The sequence below is a fragment of the Lissotriton vulgaris genome, chromosome 7, assembly GCF_964263255.1.
Source record: "Lissotriton vulgaris chromosome 7, aLisVul1.2, whole genome shotgun sequence".
NCBI lineage: Eukaryota > Metazoa > Chordata > Amphibia > Caudata > Salamandridae > Lissotriton > Lissotriton vulgaris.
The window spans coordinates 1,700,910,277-1,700,927,011 of NC_141695.1; the positions used below are offsets into that span (position 1 = coordinate 1,700,910,277).

General features: G+C 45.2%; 1 protein-coding gene across 2 annotated transcripts in view; it reads left to right on the forward strand.

Moving 5' to 3' along the window:
- The first annotated feature begins 8,255 nt into the window (after positions 1-8,255).
- The window catches only part of SLC17A9 (solute carrier family 17 member 9), a 94,022-nt gene continuing 85,542 nt past the window's right edge, over positions 8,256-16,735 (forward strand). Inside the window, exons 1-2 of one of the 2 annotated variants that reach the window (XM_086932842.1) lie at positions 8,256-8,606; positions 9,577-9,777. In XM_086932842.1, coding sequence (XP_086788968.1) covers positions 9,638-9,777 — 140 coding nt within the window. In that variant the 5' untranslated portion in view covers positions 8,256-8,606; positions 9,577-9,637. Of the gene's footprint in view, positions 8,607-8,735; positions 8,871-9,576; positions 9,778-16,735 lie in introns of those variants that run through there. The other variant, XM_086932843.1, reaches the window with a different exon arrangement.

The following is a 16,735-nucleotide window of genomic DNA, read 5'->3' on the forward strand; positions in this document are numbered from 1 at the left end:
GTGTTGATATAAGGGGACAGGAATGGCAGAAACTGCAGGTAAATCTGAGGTCGTGGACACAGGAGTGATGGTGCCAGGGGTGAGACTGGGGCACTGATGTTGGGGGGCAACAGATTGCAGAGAGCAGGGCAATGATGGTGCAGTGGAGAGGGGTGTGGCTGTGAGAGTAATGTTGGTGATTCCCAAGTGGAGAGTTGTATGGGAGCAAAGGGAGGCAGGGATGTTGCTGGCCAGAAGGGGTTGGTAAATGGAGTACGGGTGGAGGCAAAAGTGGAGGGAATTGGATGGTGGAATCAAGGAAAAAGCGGTCGAGGGTGCCGGGGAGGAAAGACTTGGCGAGGTTGTAAGCAATGAGGTTGGAGAGGCAGGGGTGAACTGAGGATAGCAGTGGTGCAGTGTAGGATGCAAGGGGGCATAAGGACAGGGGAGTGTTGGGAAACTGGACGTGAGCAGAATCAAAGGTGATGAGGGAGAAGGCAGAGGTTGGGCGGGGGTCTGAGGTGGTGAAAGATGGCATATGTGGTGGGAGTGTGTAGGTGGCGGAGTCGTTGGAAAAGGAGGAAATGAGGTAAGGGGTAAAGGTGGATAGAGAGATGGGGTGCAGGATAAAACTAGGAGTCGAAAGGAAAGAGCAAAAGATTCGAACGAGAACAAACTCATCAAAGGCGCTCCACAAAGTTTCTCGTAGTTTTGCCAGGTAAATGGTAGTGAAAACCTAATAAAACATACAATAAGACGATAACACACTCCAAACTGTTAGAAATGCAAAGAAACCCTCCCGAGGACATCCTGGGAATCACTGACTATGCAACGGAAAAAAAGGATCCCACATACATCCACCAACGAGATACGTGGTATAGAAAGGAGTGTGCAAAACGGAAGCAAAAATCTAACCTAAAACATAAGGACCCTGGAGAAGTTGAATTATGCTCAAAATATCCCTGCACACTCAAGGATGGGATCGGACTCGACTAAAGGGCAATCAGGCAATGTCTGATGGGCTGGTATGACAGGTCAGTGTGTTGGCCTTTTTTGGCTCTGTGTGGGCTGGTTTTACGGTCTGATGGGTCCGTTTTTATTTGTTTATTTCTCCAATATTGCCACACACAGAATGTGAACCACTTTTTAGCTACCTGATTCGCTAATGGGGGGGGCGGGGCACTTTTATTTTGGTGCCAAGGCCTAGTTTCTGGCCCAGTCCGACATTGCTCAAGGAACATAAAACTCTAAGAAAGAAAGAAAAAAAATCTTGTATGGGTAGATTCTATTATCGGCAGCAACACTTTTTTAAAACTTTGGGTAAAATGTTAATCTCGCGTGACAGCAGATAAACCTACTGCAAACTCGCAAATGGGGGGGGGAGATCAGTAACCATCAGCAGAACTCCCCCGCAGCTCACTGACAATAAAGGAATGTGAAAAAAAGCATTTGAAAGCAGAAGGCAACCAAATCTTGCAGCTCATATTTCTAAATGAGATCCTTAAATACCTGGTAGCCCAGCACAAAAAAAGCAGTAGTTAAACTTCTCAACAATGTACTACAACCTGGGCACTTTCCAGACATATGGACTGACATATGGGGGAGGGGATGCTCCTATAAATAGAGGGATGCCCTCACTGTGAACAACCACATGCGAATGGGTGGAAACAACGACACAAATACAGTTGTTGCGGCTCTATGAGCAAAAGCATCCTGAAGCTTTAACGTGATACTATCATTGCACCTAGAAGTCAGATAGATTAGTAAACTAAGCACTAGACTGTCAGCAAGAACGTGATAAGCAAAACTAGGGAGACAACATACGCTTGCTTTATTGGCTTCAGAAAAACATATGACTCAGCGAGGGAGCCAAGATTAAAGATTAAGCTGGTGGTGGCTGGAATGATAACATAATAACCCCCATTTGTGCCTCAGTACGTTGTAAACGGGAGGTAAACAGCACGTAACTGGGCTTTCAGCCAGCCAACAGCAGGCAGACCAGGGCGCAATCTCTGCTTTGCTCAAACCTTGTATGAATGACTTTAATCGGTTCTAGAAAAAACTCATGCTTAGTGGATTCGAATGACAGAGCCTGATATCTGAATGGCCCAGTACAGCAGCCAATGGGGAGATTTCCAGCGCCTTCTAAAACCACAGGAAGGCGCTGCACATCATGGGACTTGACAGTAAAAAATACAAGAGAAAACAGTATAATTTTGCATTAAAAAATTGAGAACAGATAACAGCAAAAATTATACCGAATGGTGCAGTGGTGGAGCACAGCGAAGACTACACCTACATTGGGCTCAGGGTAAGTGCACGTGGAACCTTTCAATAGGCAATAAATATACTTAAAGAAAAAGCAACAATTGTTTACTAAATGAATAATTTTCATCTGTTACACCTTCCAGTCTCACTTTATGAGAGTGAGGTCTGGGCCCTATGTTTGAAACAAGCATTTGCAATGCAATAGGTCTCACATTTGTGAGAGTTTGAGCTATTGGCATTATAAATGACAATGCCTTTTATTTATCTGTTTTGATCATTAACACATAAATAAAAGGCGTTGTCATTTACAATGCCAAGAGCTCAAGCTCTTGTAAATGCGAGACCTATTTACTTCAAAGAAGCGGCCTCCATTGTCCCAAGCTGCTTGGAAAGTGAAAGCGGGCATGGTGTGCTGAATGTTGCAGGAAAGCATGTCATGCCTAAATATTGCTTATAGACTAAATAAGACATACCGTGTAACAACAGAAGTAAGAGGGACAGTCCTCATGGGAGGTTACAAATGAAGACGAGATGGTACTAAGGTAGGACTAACAAGCCTATTAACATATCAGAAACCATCATTTACAAAGAACAATGACACAAGCCAATGAAAAATATGGGCGGAGAGTGGGCGGAGCTTCAAGTTCATACTTAAATACAGCATGTCTCGCAGAGAAGCGCATCGGCTGCACAGGCTCGACTTAAAAAACAGGATTTTGCAGAATTGGAGAATTCTCCCAGGTAGGCCTGCTCCTCCACCTCTCGAAAGAGTGCCCAGAAACTGCCCAGGTCATGGGCTCAGAGATAAACTGGGAAGATTCTCTGGGGTTCTTAAAACCTCGAAGCACATCTCTAAATTCTGGGGGCTTCTTTTTTTTCCAACCTTTATTTTCAGTTCTACAGAACAATAGTCAACAGTATGAGTGGCACCATACACATTACATGGCAGGTCATAATGAGAAGCGCTCCCGAAAAGCAAAGTCACAGGGTAACGGCCTAAGAGCACTGTATAAATCAACAGGCCAGAGACACTTTGTTCACTTGTTGGAGGCCTTTCGGGCAAAAGCCCCCCCGACTCTGTTCTATGGGGTTGAATTAATTGACCTAGCGGAATGGGGCTTCCTAGATACAGTGGAGGGCTCTCTACTGAGAAATGTATCCTCGGTTAATAACAGTTGTAGTGCTGCAACCCTGCGTTTAGAACTCGGCCTTAGTAGTAGCTGGGCCCAGGGACTTGCAGGAGTGATTCGCTGGGTTATTAGTCTGATCAAAGGAAAGCCAACTACTCTCAGATCCCTTATCACAAAAGAGTTGATGGGCCCCCTAAATGAATACTCGATCCTAATAAAGAACTATAGGAGAGCCATCACTCTCTTGGAGTTGGAGGAAGCATCCATCCTAGAGCTTTCCATGAACCAATTAAAATTACAACTAAAACAAGCTACATGGAAGCTAAGTTATGAGAGGGATCGGAATTTAATAACACAAAAAAAGGGGGCCATACAAGTTGTTGATTCCTATACAATTAGACAAATACAACCTTACCTGTCATGGAACATCCCCCACGGCTTACGCCGCTTTTGGCTACTTCTCAGGCAGGACTTGCTCCCCCTGAACAAGCTGTTGGCCAAGTGGTATGGCATATCTAATGTATGCAATTTCTGTAACCTTGCAATTCAAGATTCCAAACACGTCCTGCTAGTTTGTCCCGCATTATTGACTTACCGTCGCCTCTGGATAAAACCGGCTTGTATCCAGTTTGGTATCTCTTCCGTAACAGCTTTGTTGGTTGCTATTCTTAGTCCCCCAAATGGAATTTTTTGTAACAAAATTTTTAATTTTTTTAAATGTTTCTTAGAACTTTATTAGTAGAATAGTATATCGCTTTTGTATAATTACTGCCTGTATGAGTTGTTATATACGGTCTAAATTTTATATTGTGTTTGAAAGTGTATAATATGTGGATCTCTACGGAGTTCCAAAACATATTTAATAAAATTGAATTGAAATTGAAATTGAGAAGCGCTAGCATGCAAAGAACAGATGCCGGGCAGCACGACTCCAGCACTCCATATTGTCTGGCTATACATCAATCTTGCAGCCTGAAGACCCTAACGACACAGCAGTTAAGCCACCCCCCATTCTATATTTGTGGCCTCATCCACACTCACACCCATATCATTGCTATCAGCGGAGTTCGTGTCTGCATGTGGGTCAAAAATGCATCACACACAACCCTTCACACCTGGAGATCTTCCTCCAGTTTTTCATCATGACAACTCAACTTCATGATTCTGGTGGCTTCTTAATACCCCAGGGCTCATCTCAAAATTCTGGGAGCTTCTGAATACCACAGGGCACATCTCTACATTCTGGGGGCTTCCGAATACCCCAGGGCGCATCTCTGAATCCTGGGGGCTTCCTACTACACAAGGCACATCTCTAAATTCTGGGAGCTTCTGAGTACCCCAAGGTGTATCTAAAATTTCTGGGGGCTTCTAAATACCCTAGGGCTCATCTCTTACTTACTTTACTATTTATGTGCTACTCCAGTCCAGGTTTTTCTTTGAATTCTTGGACTTGTAATCTTGTTAATTCCATTATAAATAAGGCTTCCGGTTTTCCACTTTTACTGATTTTTTATAGATAAATACAGACAAAAAACTATATTTTTTTTAGTCGGTATTTATTTTTAAAATCGGAAAAATATGGAAAATTGTGCTTCGGGTGAATGGCTCGCCATGCTGAATTTTGTGAATTCCGGGAAAGCAGCGGAGCAGATAAAGGAAGCATGGGGAGTTAAAAAACAGACAGGTTGAGAATACAGGTATATGTTAACATACATTTATAGTATAATTCTGATATTTACCTGTGGGTGTAATATTCCACTATATTTGGCTGCTAACTTTGCTGTACGCGACAAACATCAAAGTATGAGCGCATGTTTAGCAGTTAAGTAAATGTGGAAAGATAGCATTTTATCACACAATTTATTCTCAAGTTAAACATGGATAAATACCAATATGATGGCCAAAAAATAAATATGGATAAACGCAGACGGAAATGTTACAAAAACAAATATCATAAAACCGGGAACCCTAATTATAAAATAAGCCTGCAACTCCTAGAATTCAAAGACAAAATCTTGACTGGAGGGGCACATCAACCTGGGAAACTTGACAGCTATGGTGATGGTTAGAGATGCAGGAATGGGTAAAGAGATGTTTCTTCCTCTATTCCAGAGGGCCTCTTTAAAGAAGCACAGTGCCGTGGGGGACTTACCTGGTGCCGCACAGCAAGCCGAAATGTCACAAACAATTTTCATAAAAGTTGAACTCGCAGAATACATCAAATACCTAAAGCATAAAGGTTTTCCAAAAAAACATACCAGAAGGCTATATACTGGGCCTAGAGACTGGTAGAATTAGATAAAAGCTAGAGAGAGAGCCATCAGGGCTCCCTTGTGGAGACAGGGGCGGGGGACACTTTCTTTCTATACTGCTCTGTGTACAAAGAAAGGCAGAATATTTCCTTCCCCACCATCCGTGGAAAAAGCTAAGTTCTTGTTCATAAAACAGAGAAGAAAACAGATGTCAGACAGCCACCAGAAACAGCATAATGTGCAGCAATATGTCTCTACGCACTGTACCACAGGAGACTGGGCGTCAAAAAACATGGACTTCCACATAGCCTAGGAAAGGAAGAAGTTACTACTGCTGAGCCTGTAACATGTAACATGTTTGCATTCTGTGTATTATATTTTGTTGAGAGGTGGTACAACAGCAGCACTTGTCAGCGTGGCTACAGTGGTTTCACTGGTTACACATTTATCAAGGGTGCTTTAAGGATGTGACTAAACTTTTAAGGATTTTTTACTAGAACTTTCCAGAAGGGTTGCTACACTTTTACTTTTTAGGTCGAGCCTAGAGTCAGCGCGCATGCGCTGCTCTGTAAGACTTGCTGTACTGGAGTATGGAATAGAAGCCCCGTCCACTCTCCGCCCATATTGGTCATTGGCTTGTGTCATTTTCCTTCGTAAATGCTGGCTTCTGATTCGTAAATAAGCTTGCTAGTCCCTCCTTAGTCCCGCCTCGTCTTCATTTGTAACCTCCCATGGCGATGGGCCCTTTTATTTTGGTTGTTACGTGGTACGTGTTATTTAGTGTGTAAGCACTATTTTCTTTATTGAGTTTCTCTTACTGCAGGCACGACGTGCTTTGCTTACATTCAGCGTGACGTGCGAGCTTTCTCTTTTCAAGCAGCCGGGACAATGGCAGCCACTTCTTTCCAATGCCATAGGTCTCGCATTTAAATGCGAGACCTATTGCATTGCAAATATTTTTTCCACTTGACGACAGCTTATTAAACTGCGCAGACTTTATGTTTTGCTCCCTGGCAGTGAAATGGATCAGAAAAGTCCCTTTTTAGAAAGATTCTGGTGTTATTTGGCGGTTCCTTCATCGGGGTTGTCAAATGGTGGAAAAACAAAGCTTTAGAAATCTTGGTCAGAGGGCTTATACCGCTTAAGCTGTTGCGTATGTTCACTGTGGCATGGCTGTTCGGATCCAGTCGTGTAATCTGTTGTGCAGGTTTCACTGCAGTTTCTCAGCCAGTTGTGTGCAGTTCAGGGAGTTGAGACACGTTTCCGAGTTTATCTTATACCCCAGATAATATCTTTGCTTGAAGCAGTTCTGTTGTTTTTTTGTTTTTTTTTGCTGAGAGAGAGAAGCTCAAATGAAATCCCTGAGCTTCAGATGCTATTCAAGGCTGGCAGCAATTTACTACCTGTTTTTCAAAACACTGGGAAAATTAAATTTAAGAAGAACAAAACTTGCCTGGGTTTTAACTCTGCAAATGTTTAAAGCTATTGAAAACACATTACAACTAATATAAAGGTGTACAAATTGAAACAGTAGGCATTTTAAAACAGTTTTAGCAAGTTATACAGTGTTTAGAATGGTTTAAAAATTGTACACGTTTAAAAACTCTAGATAACTGTACAGCTGTGTTAATTATATGCACGGAGAATTAAAAATTGCGTTTATTTGATAATTTTTTCTTGGTAAAACAAGCCAATATGCCTACTTATTAGGTGAGCTGCCTGTGCCTGCCGAGAGCCTCACTTGGTTATCATAAATAACAAAGCATTTTAGATGTGTGTTGCTTTTAAAAACACATAAATAAAAGGCATTATCATTTACAATGCCAATAGCTTAAACTCTCGCAAATGCGAGACCTATTGCATTGAAAGTGCTTGTATTAAGTGCCAGCACTCTGTAGAGGGGCTGCAATGCATTCTGTAGAACAGTATCAACATTTCTCAGCAGACGTGCTACATTTCCTATGGAAGAGTACTGGGGTCACCACCACGACTTTTCAGCGAGACTGGTATGGTGTTTATGGAACAGACTCAGCGCGCTCAGCAAAGGTGCATTTATATTGTGTACAGGCAGCACCACCACTTCCCAAATGTTAAAGAAGATATAACTCGCTCTTCATGGTGAGAGACCAGTCGGCACCGGACACTGGTGGTGCACAAGCTTTGTAAAGTGAACAGATGATTCCACGCCATCAGGGATAACTTCCAATCTAGAGCTTTGTTTTAACAGGTCAAATTTTCAAGTGGACTATTCCATGACTACAACTCCCAGATTGCACTAGGTTGCAAGAGGAAATAACAGGTCTGGTGGTAGCTACCCTTATTTAACCCTTTGGATGCGGGGGGGGGGGCAGCGCAGATGCTCTCTGTGGGTGTGATTGAAGTTAGGGTGGGGTAAATTAGAACATATGGAATGGCATTGGGGGCACGACATCTCAGCCCTGGGGAGTCAGTACAGTGTGTAGGGGGGGGGGCCGTCGGGCGAACGGCACTCTCCGTAGTTAAGAGCCAAAAAGCATTGCCATAAGGGATTAATCGTCTTTGGGGCTATAATCAGCGTTTAGCCCTGGAAGGGGGCAGGAGAGTCGTGACGTGTGCAAGGGGTGGGGGGGGGGAGGCGGGGTAGAGTAAACACAGAACATGTGGAGGGGTGGGAGCCGTCGTGGGCAGAGGGCAGCGCTGGAGAGCCCGCAGCGCCTGGGTTTTATGAACTGCCAGCAGTGGGGCGAGACGGATTGGGGAGGGTGAGGTGTCCGCAGCCCGTGCCCTGAGGCATCACAGGGCACGGGAGCCTCGTCTCAAGGAGGGGCCCGGGTGCCTGCCTGGCGCAGGGAGGGATGCTGCGAGGCTCGGCCTCCCCTCACTTCCTGGCTCAGCGGCTGCAGGAAGTGTGTGTGGGGCTGAAAGTGACACGTGGAAACTTCACTTCAACAGCAACAAACCCGGAGTAGCAGCAGAGGGGGTGCTGCAGGGAGCTGGGGTGCGTATGCCTGTCTCTGTGTCGCCTGTGTAAACTTACGCCCCACCCCCCTACCCGGCGGACCAACCTCAGGAGCGACACCTGTGGACGGGGGTGGGAGGTGCAGGTAGAACAGCCTCACCCCCTATCCTCTCTCCCCAAGAGCAGCAGAGTCGGGGTGATGAAGCGCTGTGAAGGTGAAAGCGCCTCCCCTCCAGCAGGAACAGCTGCAGAGCGGGCCCTCAACGCCATCCTCTCGGAGTAGCGCTGCGTGGCACGTATGAGGTAGATTGAACCCAGTGATCCCTTTAAAGGGCCACCAGCCACCCCCGCCCGAGGAACCAGGCATCACGCGGGTTCACTGGGAGAATCAGGCCGACTTCACAGAGAAATCACATGGGTTTCCCCCGCGGAATCACAAGATGACCTTTGGTCAATGGCAAGGACTCTTCGCCCCCCACCCGCAAGAATTCACCCAGGCCCCCCACCCCCGTGAAAAACTGCAGCGGTCTCCCCCAAACTCGGAGGGACCACTCGCGCTATTCTTATGAGTGATATTGCCGAGGAACCACACCTCCCAAATGTGCAGTGTTCGAGCAGTACTGACTGGTACATTCACCCCCCTCCCCTAGCAGAGGAATCAGAAAAGTTCAGCTACAGAGTCCCAGATGCCTGACTCAAACTGCCTGAGGAGTCCCAACCCTTCCGTAGTTTTGCCCCCAGCAGCAGTTTCTCCCCCACGCCACGATAATCCAAGGATAGTTGGTGACCGGACTGTGTTAACCACCTTATTTTTCATGCTGCATTTATTTTTATCCCTGGTTTGCTTCCTTATTGCCTGCCTACTGTGTAATGCAATTTCCGTCTGCTTTTTTTAACAGGGTGTATGTAAAGCGCTCTGATACCTACGGTTTAAGCTAGCGCTATATAAAACTTAAAAACACCCCCCCTCCTTCTGAATAATCGATCCCTCGTGTTCTTTCCACCTCAGGTCCCGCCATCGAGGAAGCCCTTAGCGCCGGCGCCCCCTACAGTCGCCCCTGCTCCTGTGAATGGCCACCCCTCAATGTTTACAGAATGGCTTCACCGCTGACCTGCTGCCCCCGCTGCTCCCTCCCCAGCATCCAGATGCCTGCCCGACCGCCTACCTGGGGGAGAAGAGAAGTGAGAACGCGTGCCCTTACTGGACCAGGTAAGGATTGATGACGCCACGTTGGAGCGGGGGGGGGGGGGGGGTGTAATTTAAGGTCACTCTTGTGGAAAGATGAATATTGTTCAGGTAAGGATGGCTGACATGAAATCTATTCTGTGCGGGGGAGGTAATGATGGCTGACGTCACCTTTGTGGGGATTCGGAGTTACTGGCCAGGTAAGGATGGCTGATCTCACTTCCTGGATGGAGGGCGCACTGGGCCAAGGAAGGTTGAGTGATGTCACTTGTGTGGGGATTAGAAGTTACTGGCCAGGTAAGGATGGTTGATCTCACTTTCTGAGGGAGCACGTACTGAGGCAGGTAAGGGTGGCTGACGTCACTTGTGTGGGGATTAGAAGTTACTGGCCAGGTAAGGATGGTTGATCTCACTTTCTGAGGGGAGTACGTACTGAGCCATGTAAGGGTGGCTGACGTCACTTGTACGGCGAGGAGGAGGCACAGGTCAGGCGAAGATTGCTGTCGTCACGTGACGTCTCTTCCGTGGGGAGGCGGGGGTACTGGACCAGGTAAGGGTGGTTGACGTCCCTCCCCAGGAGGAGCTCGGATTGGGTAAAATGGCTGATGCCACTATGGGTTGTCACTCACTAGGAAGGAAGAGGGTGCTTTAGAGCGGGTAACTGAAGGATAGCTAGCGGCACCCTTTGGGGTGGAGATGGTGCTGAACCCAATAGGGATGGCCGACATCACTGCCAGGTTGGGTGAAGGGGGGGTCACTTAATAGAGTAATAGGTCAAATAAGGATGGCTGACGTCAGTCCCTAGTGTTGCAGCTAGTTCTGAACCAGGTAAGGATGGCTGACGTCACTCCTTCTAAGGATGGCTCATGTGACTCCTTTTAAGGATGGCTCATGTGGCTCCTTCTAAGGATGGCAGACGTCACTCCTTTTAAGGATGATTGACGAGGATAATGTGACTCCTTCTAAGGATGATTGACGTCACTCCTTTTAAGGATGGCTCATGTGACTCCTTCTAAGGATGGCTCATGTGGCTCTCTGGGCTAGAGTACTGAACCAGGTACTGTCACTCCCTGGGATGGGGTGGGTATGAGGCAAGCCAACGAATTAAAACGGAGAGGCGAGCCAAGGGTCCGGCCCGGATGTTGGAGCTCGTGCACAAACCGAGCCCTGAAAATATGTGTCATGTAAATCATACAACAAACCAGGTAACATATGACAAGTCTCTACAAAGTTCAAACATGCCTATTTTTTTTAACACGTGGAAGCTTTGACATTTATAGGGCATGTTGTAGCATTGCACTGAGAAGTGCTTATTTAAAGTGACAGTTCTGTATAACTGGTAGTCTGAACTCTCGTTCAAAGGTGCTTTTATACGAGATAGTGAAGAAAAAAAGTTTGGGCTAAATAAAATATTTGCCTAAGGTCACACAATTTAAGCAGAGAAGCTGTGATTTATCCCTGTGCTCTGGTTTACACTGTACAAATCAGCCAGTAAATGGCTATCTATCAGCCTTCGTGTTTTTACCTGTTAGTGCATTCTTCTGTATTTTTTAAAATAGAGCACGAATTAGGTGGTTTTGGAGCGCTTTACACGAGTACCAGTTACATTACAGACAGTCACAGGTATTTTTTTTTTCATATGCACAGGGAAATTACCTAATGTGGCTAGAATCACACGTTGTTAAGCCCACGGGGGAACCCGGTTCCCAGTTTCAAAGAGTCGGCAGCTCTGGCCGTAATACTACATCCTGGGTGCAGGGAGGAAGGCAGCAGCCGCGTGAGAGCTCGTCTGATTATGAGTTCGAGGTTCCCACAGGACCTCGAGCTAGGCTTCCGGCTCGAGCCTTCCCACCTCTAGGGATGACCCCTACCTAAGGCATCTGTCTGCTCTCTGGAAGATAGTTACCCAGTTGTCGCTGGACCTGTGAACCCAACATGTTTGTTCTGAGAGCCGGCCGCCCCTGGAAGCATGAATGTTTGTCTTCCGTGCCCAGGGGCTGAATCGCGTCCAGGCCTTTGCTTCGCTTCCTATCCCAGGAACGTGTCTTACTGGGAATACTGGAAATGCGGGTGTTCCCGAGCGCCGTGTGCTGTCTTCCCGTCCTCGCTGCGGGCACAAAGTCTTATTTTATTTATTTACAAGCTCAATTGTCTCTAGACGTTTAACAAAGCTTGAAACAGGGACTGACGTCTGCGGTTGTGCATATCAACAAGAGGGCCCTCAAGGCAGGTTTGAAGGTTGAATAAATATGTTTTCACGGCTTTACTAAACCCTACAGGCTCGCTAATTGTTTTATCTTTGGTAATGAGTAAGAAATCCGAGGCTCTGGATCACATTCCAGACCCCCTTTCTCGCTGGATTCCAGGAAACCTCAAAAGCCGTTCACTCCCTGCCCTGAGAGGTTGTGGGAAAGTCCACATAGCAGCTGATCCATTAAGAAATGCACACTACAAAGGGTGACGAGTGGAATGCGTGTGAAAACCGCAGGTAGTCCTCTGGCAGCATTCCAGTCAAACGTTGCGGCGAGAACCAATATGCAAATGAGACACGGCCCTTCTCCAATAGATACCGCCCAACCGAAATGCCAGGCCACGCCCAAGGAAACACCTGCAATGCCAGACTTCAGTGCTCTGAGTGAAGTGGTACTCCGCGACGGGCCGAAAAATAGTGCCCACTCACTGGCCATGTCAAGCTGGCACATCTGGCAGTGCCAGGTTGCCTAAACGACCAGTCCAACGGGTTTTATCTGTGCCGCGCATGGGTACTGATTAGCAAGTCTTTTTAATCTCCCCACACGCTGAAAGCACAAAAGTGCTCAAAAACACTTTCTCCAAATATTGGGGGACTGAAGTTTAAGTAGTGAATCGTACTTACCTCAACTATTTGGTGGTTTTCCTACGTCACTCAGTGGTGTAGCAAAGGTACCATGGGCCCTAATGGTAGAGTAGTCAGTGTGTCATGGGCCCTAGTGCAAGGAAAGAAATGCCAGTGTGCTGTTGGAATTATAAAATACCCCAGTAGTCAGGGTTGTGGGCCACTAAGGTCTCTGGGCCCTGGTGCCACTCCACCTCCTGCACCAAGGGAACATACGTCCCCCGGGTCCAGGTACAGGTAAGGAAAATGGGCACTTTTGAAAGATGATAGGCAGGGCACAAGTCCTAAAAAAAGAAGTGGGGGGACGCTGACCTCACGACAAGAAGTGACATCACGAAACGTGGCTTGCACTTAGTTGCAGTTTATAGTTATCGAGCTCCCGGTAAAATAAGTGGGGGGGACGCTGTCCACCCACGTGGTACCCCAACTCGCGCCCTAATGATTGGTTAACAAAGCACACCATTAACCAGGGCTCCGGCCACTGTGCCCCTACAGCTGCTGCACCATTGATAGCTACTCCCCGGCCTCCAAATCTGGTTTCGGGGGAAACCTAGAAATACAAGCACTCTCCGGGGTCAAAGATGGGGGTTACAACCCTCAGCTATTCAGTGTGTTTCCTCCAGAACCCTAGCACGTCCCCACAGCCATGTGGTTTCAGACTTAGGTTCTTTCAATCACAGAAAGACTTTTCACTTCCCTTACTCTCCGCCCAAGTGCCATTTTTTTTAAAAAATAAACATCATATCTCCATAGCAACTGACCTATAGTTTAAATTCCCATTCACATGTTGGAAAGAAAGCAAGACCTCTTTGGAAGTACTGAGTGACTGTGGAAAGCAGACCCTATAGACATCAGAGCAGCCATTGGACCTCAAATCTGGATTTATTGCAAATACACATAAGGTATATAAAATATTAAAGTCAGGTACACTGTTCATCAGATCTCTGAAGGTAAGGAATGCACAAAACTCCCATGTATGGATAAGGCAGGATCTTTAGGAAGACCCCTTCAGGTGGCTTGAACCCCCATGGTATTCATTTATTATGCAAAGAACAGTTCCCATCCTCGAGAGTATTGGTACCTTCTTGCATCTTCACCTTACAAGCTGTCTCGAGTCACTGTTCCTTGACTAGTTAGCCAAGTCCATCAATGGCCAGCCCATGGGTGGAGTACGTAACATGAATTAAAAGGGTTCCACTGGAAAAGGTGTGAGTGTTGAATGAGACGTAAGTGGCTAAACTCAAAAACAGTTCCATGGGTAGAAAAAGGCACAGAGGAGGTTTCTGGTTTAAAATCTACATGGGAGGGCAGCAATTATCCCCACAGATGTATCCCGACAGCAGAGTCACATGGACATGCTATCCTATCTCACTGTTGCCTCTTCTAGGAAAGCAACTAGAAGGCCTTATAATTAAACAACTTGCAGCCTAGATTGAGATGAGCAAAATACTAGACTTATCTCAATCGGGGTTCACGTCTTTCCATAGCTCTGAGACCGCACTGTTAGCAGTCACCGATTCATGAAGACTTTCTCTTGACACTGGATCTTCAGCCATGTTAGTGCTGCCGGACTTGTTAGCAGCTTTTGATGCTGTGTCACATATTAGCTGCTACAGATATTGCAGGAGATAGGTATCAATGGGACTGCTCCTGAGGGGTTCCCAGATTTTTTTGGGAAACGAAACGCAATCTTTTGCTCTTGGCACATTTAAGTCTCGTCCTTTGCGGAATGATAAGGATGTGCTGCGTGGCTCTTGTTTGAGCCCTACGTTATTTAACATTTATATGACCCCTCTTGCTCAGATTGCAGGATCGCTTGGCTGTGAAATAATATCATATGCTGATGACACGCAACTTATCTTCTCTTTTGATAACGATTTGGACAAAACCAAAGGCTGCTTTGCAAAGAGAATGTTAGCGATCTCGACGTGGATGACTGTCAATTGCCTACAGATGAATGTAGAGAGAACAGAGCTTATGCTGTTTGGCAAGGCCCAACAGCTCCGGTCGGAAGGTTGGTGGCCACCAGAATTGGATGCTGTCCCTACCCCTAGGCAGGTAGTTAATGATCTTGGAGTAAAAATAGATCAAGCCCTATCTATGAAAGATCGAGTTCTAGCTACCTCTGGCACTTGGTTTGATGCAATGCGACTACTGAGGACCGCTTTCCCATTTCTTTCTACTGTAGCTAGGATAACATTGGTGCAGGCATTGATAATTGGCAGATTGGACTTCTGTAATGCTTTATTGACCTTAGCGAATGAGACTTCATGGCCAAATTACAAGTGGTACAAAATACAGCAGCTAGGCTTGTCTGCAACCTTCCTTCGGGCTCTGCATCTGTACCGCTGCCAAAATCTCTTCATTGGTTACCCGCAAGACAAAGACGCATTTTCAAAGTTTGCTGCTTGACATGTATTGATAGGTAAAGGTCCTAGCTACCTTCAGAAGAAAGTTGGATGCTACTTCCCAGCTAGAAAATTAAGATTAAAGGACCAAGCTCTGCTTACTGTACCTAGCATTCGACTAACTAGATGTGGAGGTAGTTATTTCCTATCTAGCTCCTCTATACTGTTATAATTTACCTTTTCATCTGCATGGATCACTCCAATTTACAGAAAAATGCTTAAAACACTTCTGGTTTAATTGAGTTTTTTTTCTGTTTGCCTAACCTGTTTTACCGCCGAGATATCCCTCCCAGGGTAATTTGTGTGCTATATTAAATTAAAATTAGCATAATTTAGCATATGCCCCTCTGTGGGTCTCTGTTAGATTGTAGATGTATGTCACTATTAAGTTAAAACTCTTGGTGAGGAGTCGAGAAAAGCAAGTTACCTGCCCATGAAAGAGGGTTGCTGCTTCCAAATTAAAATACTTACCTACAAATGACATCTACCTTCAAATCGTAACCCCTGTCTCTAACCATAATAGCGCTGCCATGTCTCAGTTCTAAATTTCAAGGCATCATAACATCTGCCTGGAGGCTCATTGCCTTGCCTGTCATTGAAAAGAGTGTTCCTATTATTTGTATGGCTGCAGGGAACTGTTCATGAGTGTGCAGCTCACGTCTGCTATAAGCCTCTATAGGTAATAAACAAAATAACCAATCCATACATATCACACACTGCATAATGTGCCACCCTCTGCATGAATAATGCAGGCTGCATAAACATCACATTATGCATAAATATCACACACTACATACGAATAAATCCCTGTGCACCAATGTCACTTTGCTTACTTTTCTTATTATGCATACATATTACACACTGCATACTTATAACATGCTCTGCATCAATGCCACATTTCTTATTATGCATACATATTACATACTGCATACTAATAACATTATCTGCATCAGTTACATTGCTTATGTTTATTATGCATACATATTACACACCGCATACTAATAATATTCTCTTCATCAATGTCACCTAACTTTCATTTCTTTTTGTGCATACATATTACACACTGCATACTAATGGCATTCTGTGCATCAATCCCACATTGCTTATATTTATTATGCATAAATACTACACACTGCTTACGAATAGCATTCTCTGCATCAATGTCACATTGCTTATGTTTATTATGCATAAATATTACACACTGCATACGAATATCATTATCTGCATCAATGTCACATTGTTTATTATGCATAAATATTACACACTGCATACGAATAGCATTCTCTGCATCAATGTCACATTGCTTACATTTCTTATTATGCATACATATTACACACTGCATACTTATAACATGCTCTGTATCAATGTCACATTTCTTATTATGCATACATATTACACACTGCATACTAATAACATTATCTGCATCAGTTACATTGCTTATGTTTATTTTGCATACATATTACACACCGCATACTAATACAATTCTCTTCATCAATGTCACCTTACTTTCATTTCTTTTTATGCATACATATTACACACTGCATACTAATGGCATTCTCTGCATCAATCCCACATTGCTTATATTTATTATGTTTAAATACCAGACACTGCTTACGAATAACATGCTCTGCATCAATGTCACATTGCTTATGTTTATTATGCATAAGTATTACACACTGCATACGAATAACACGCTTTG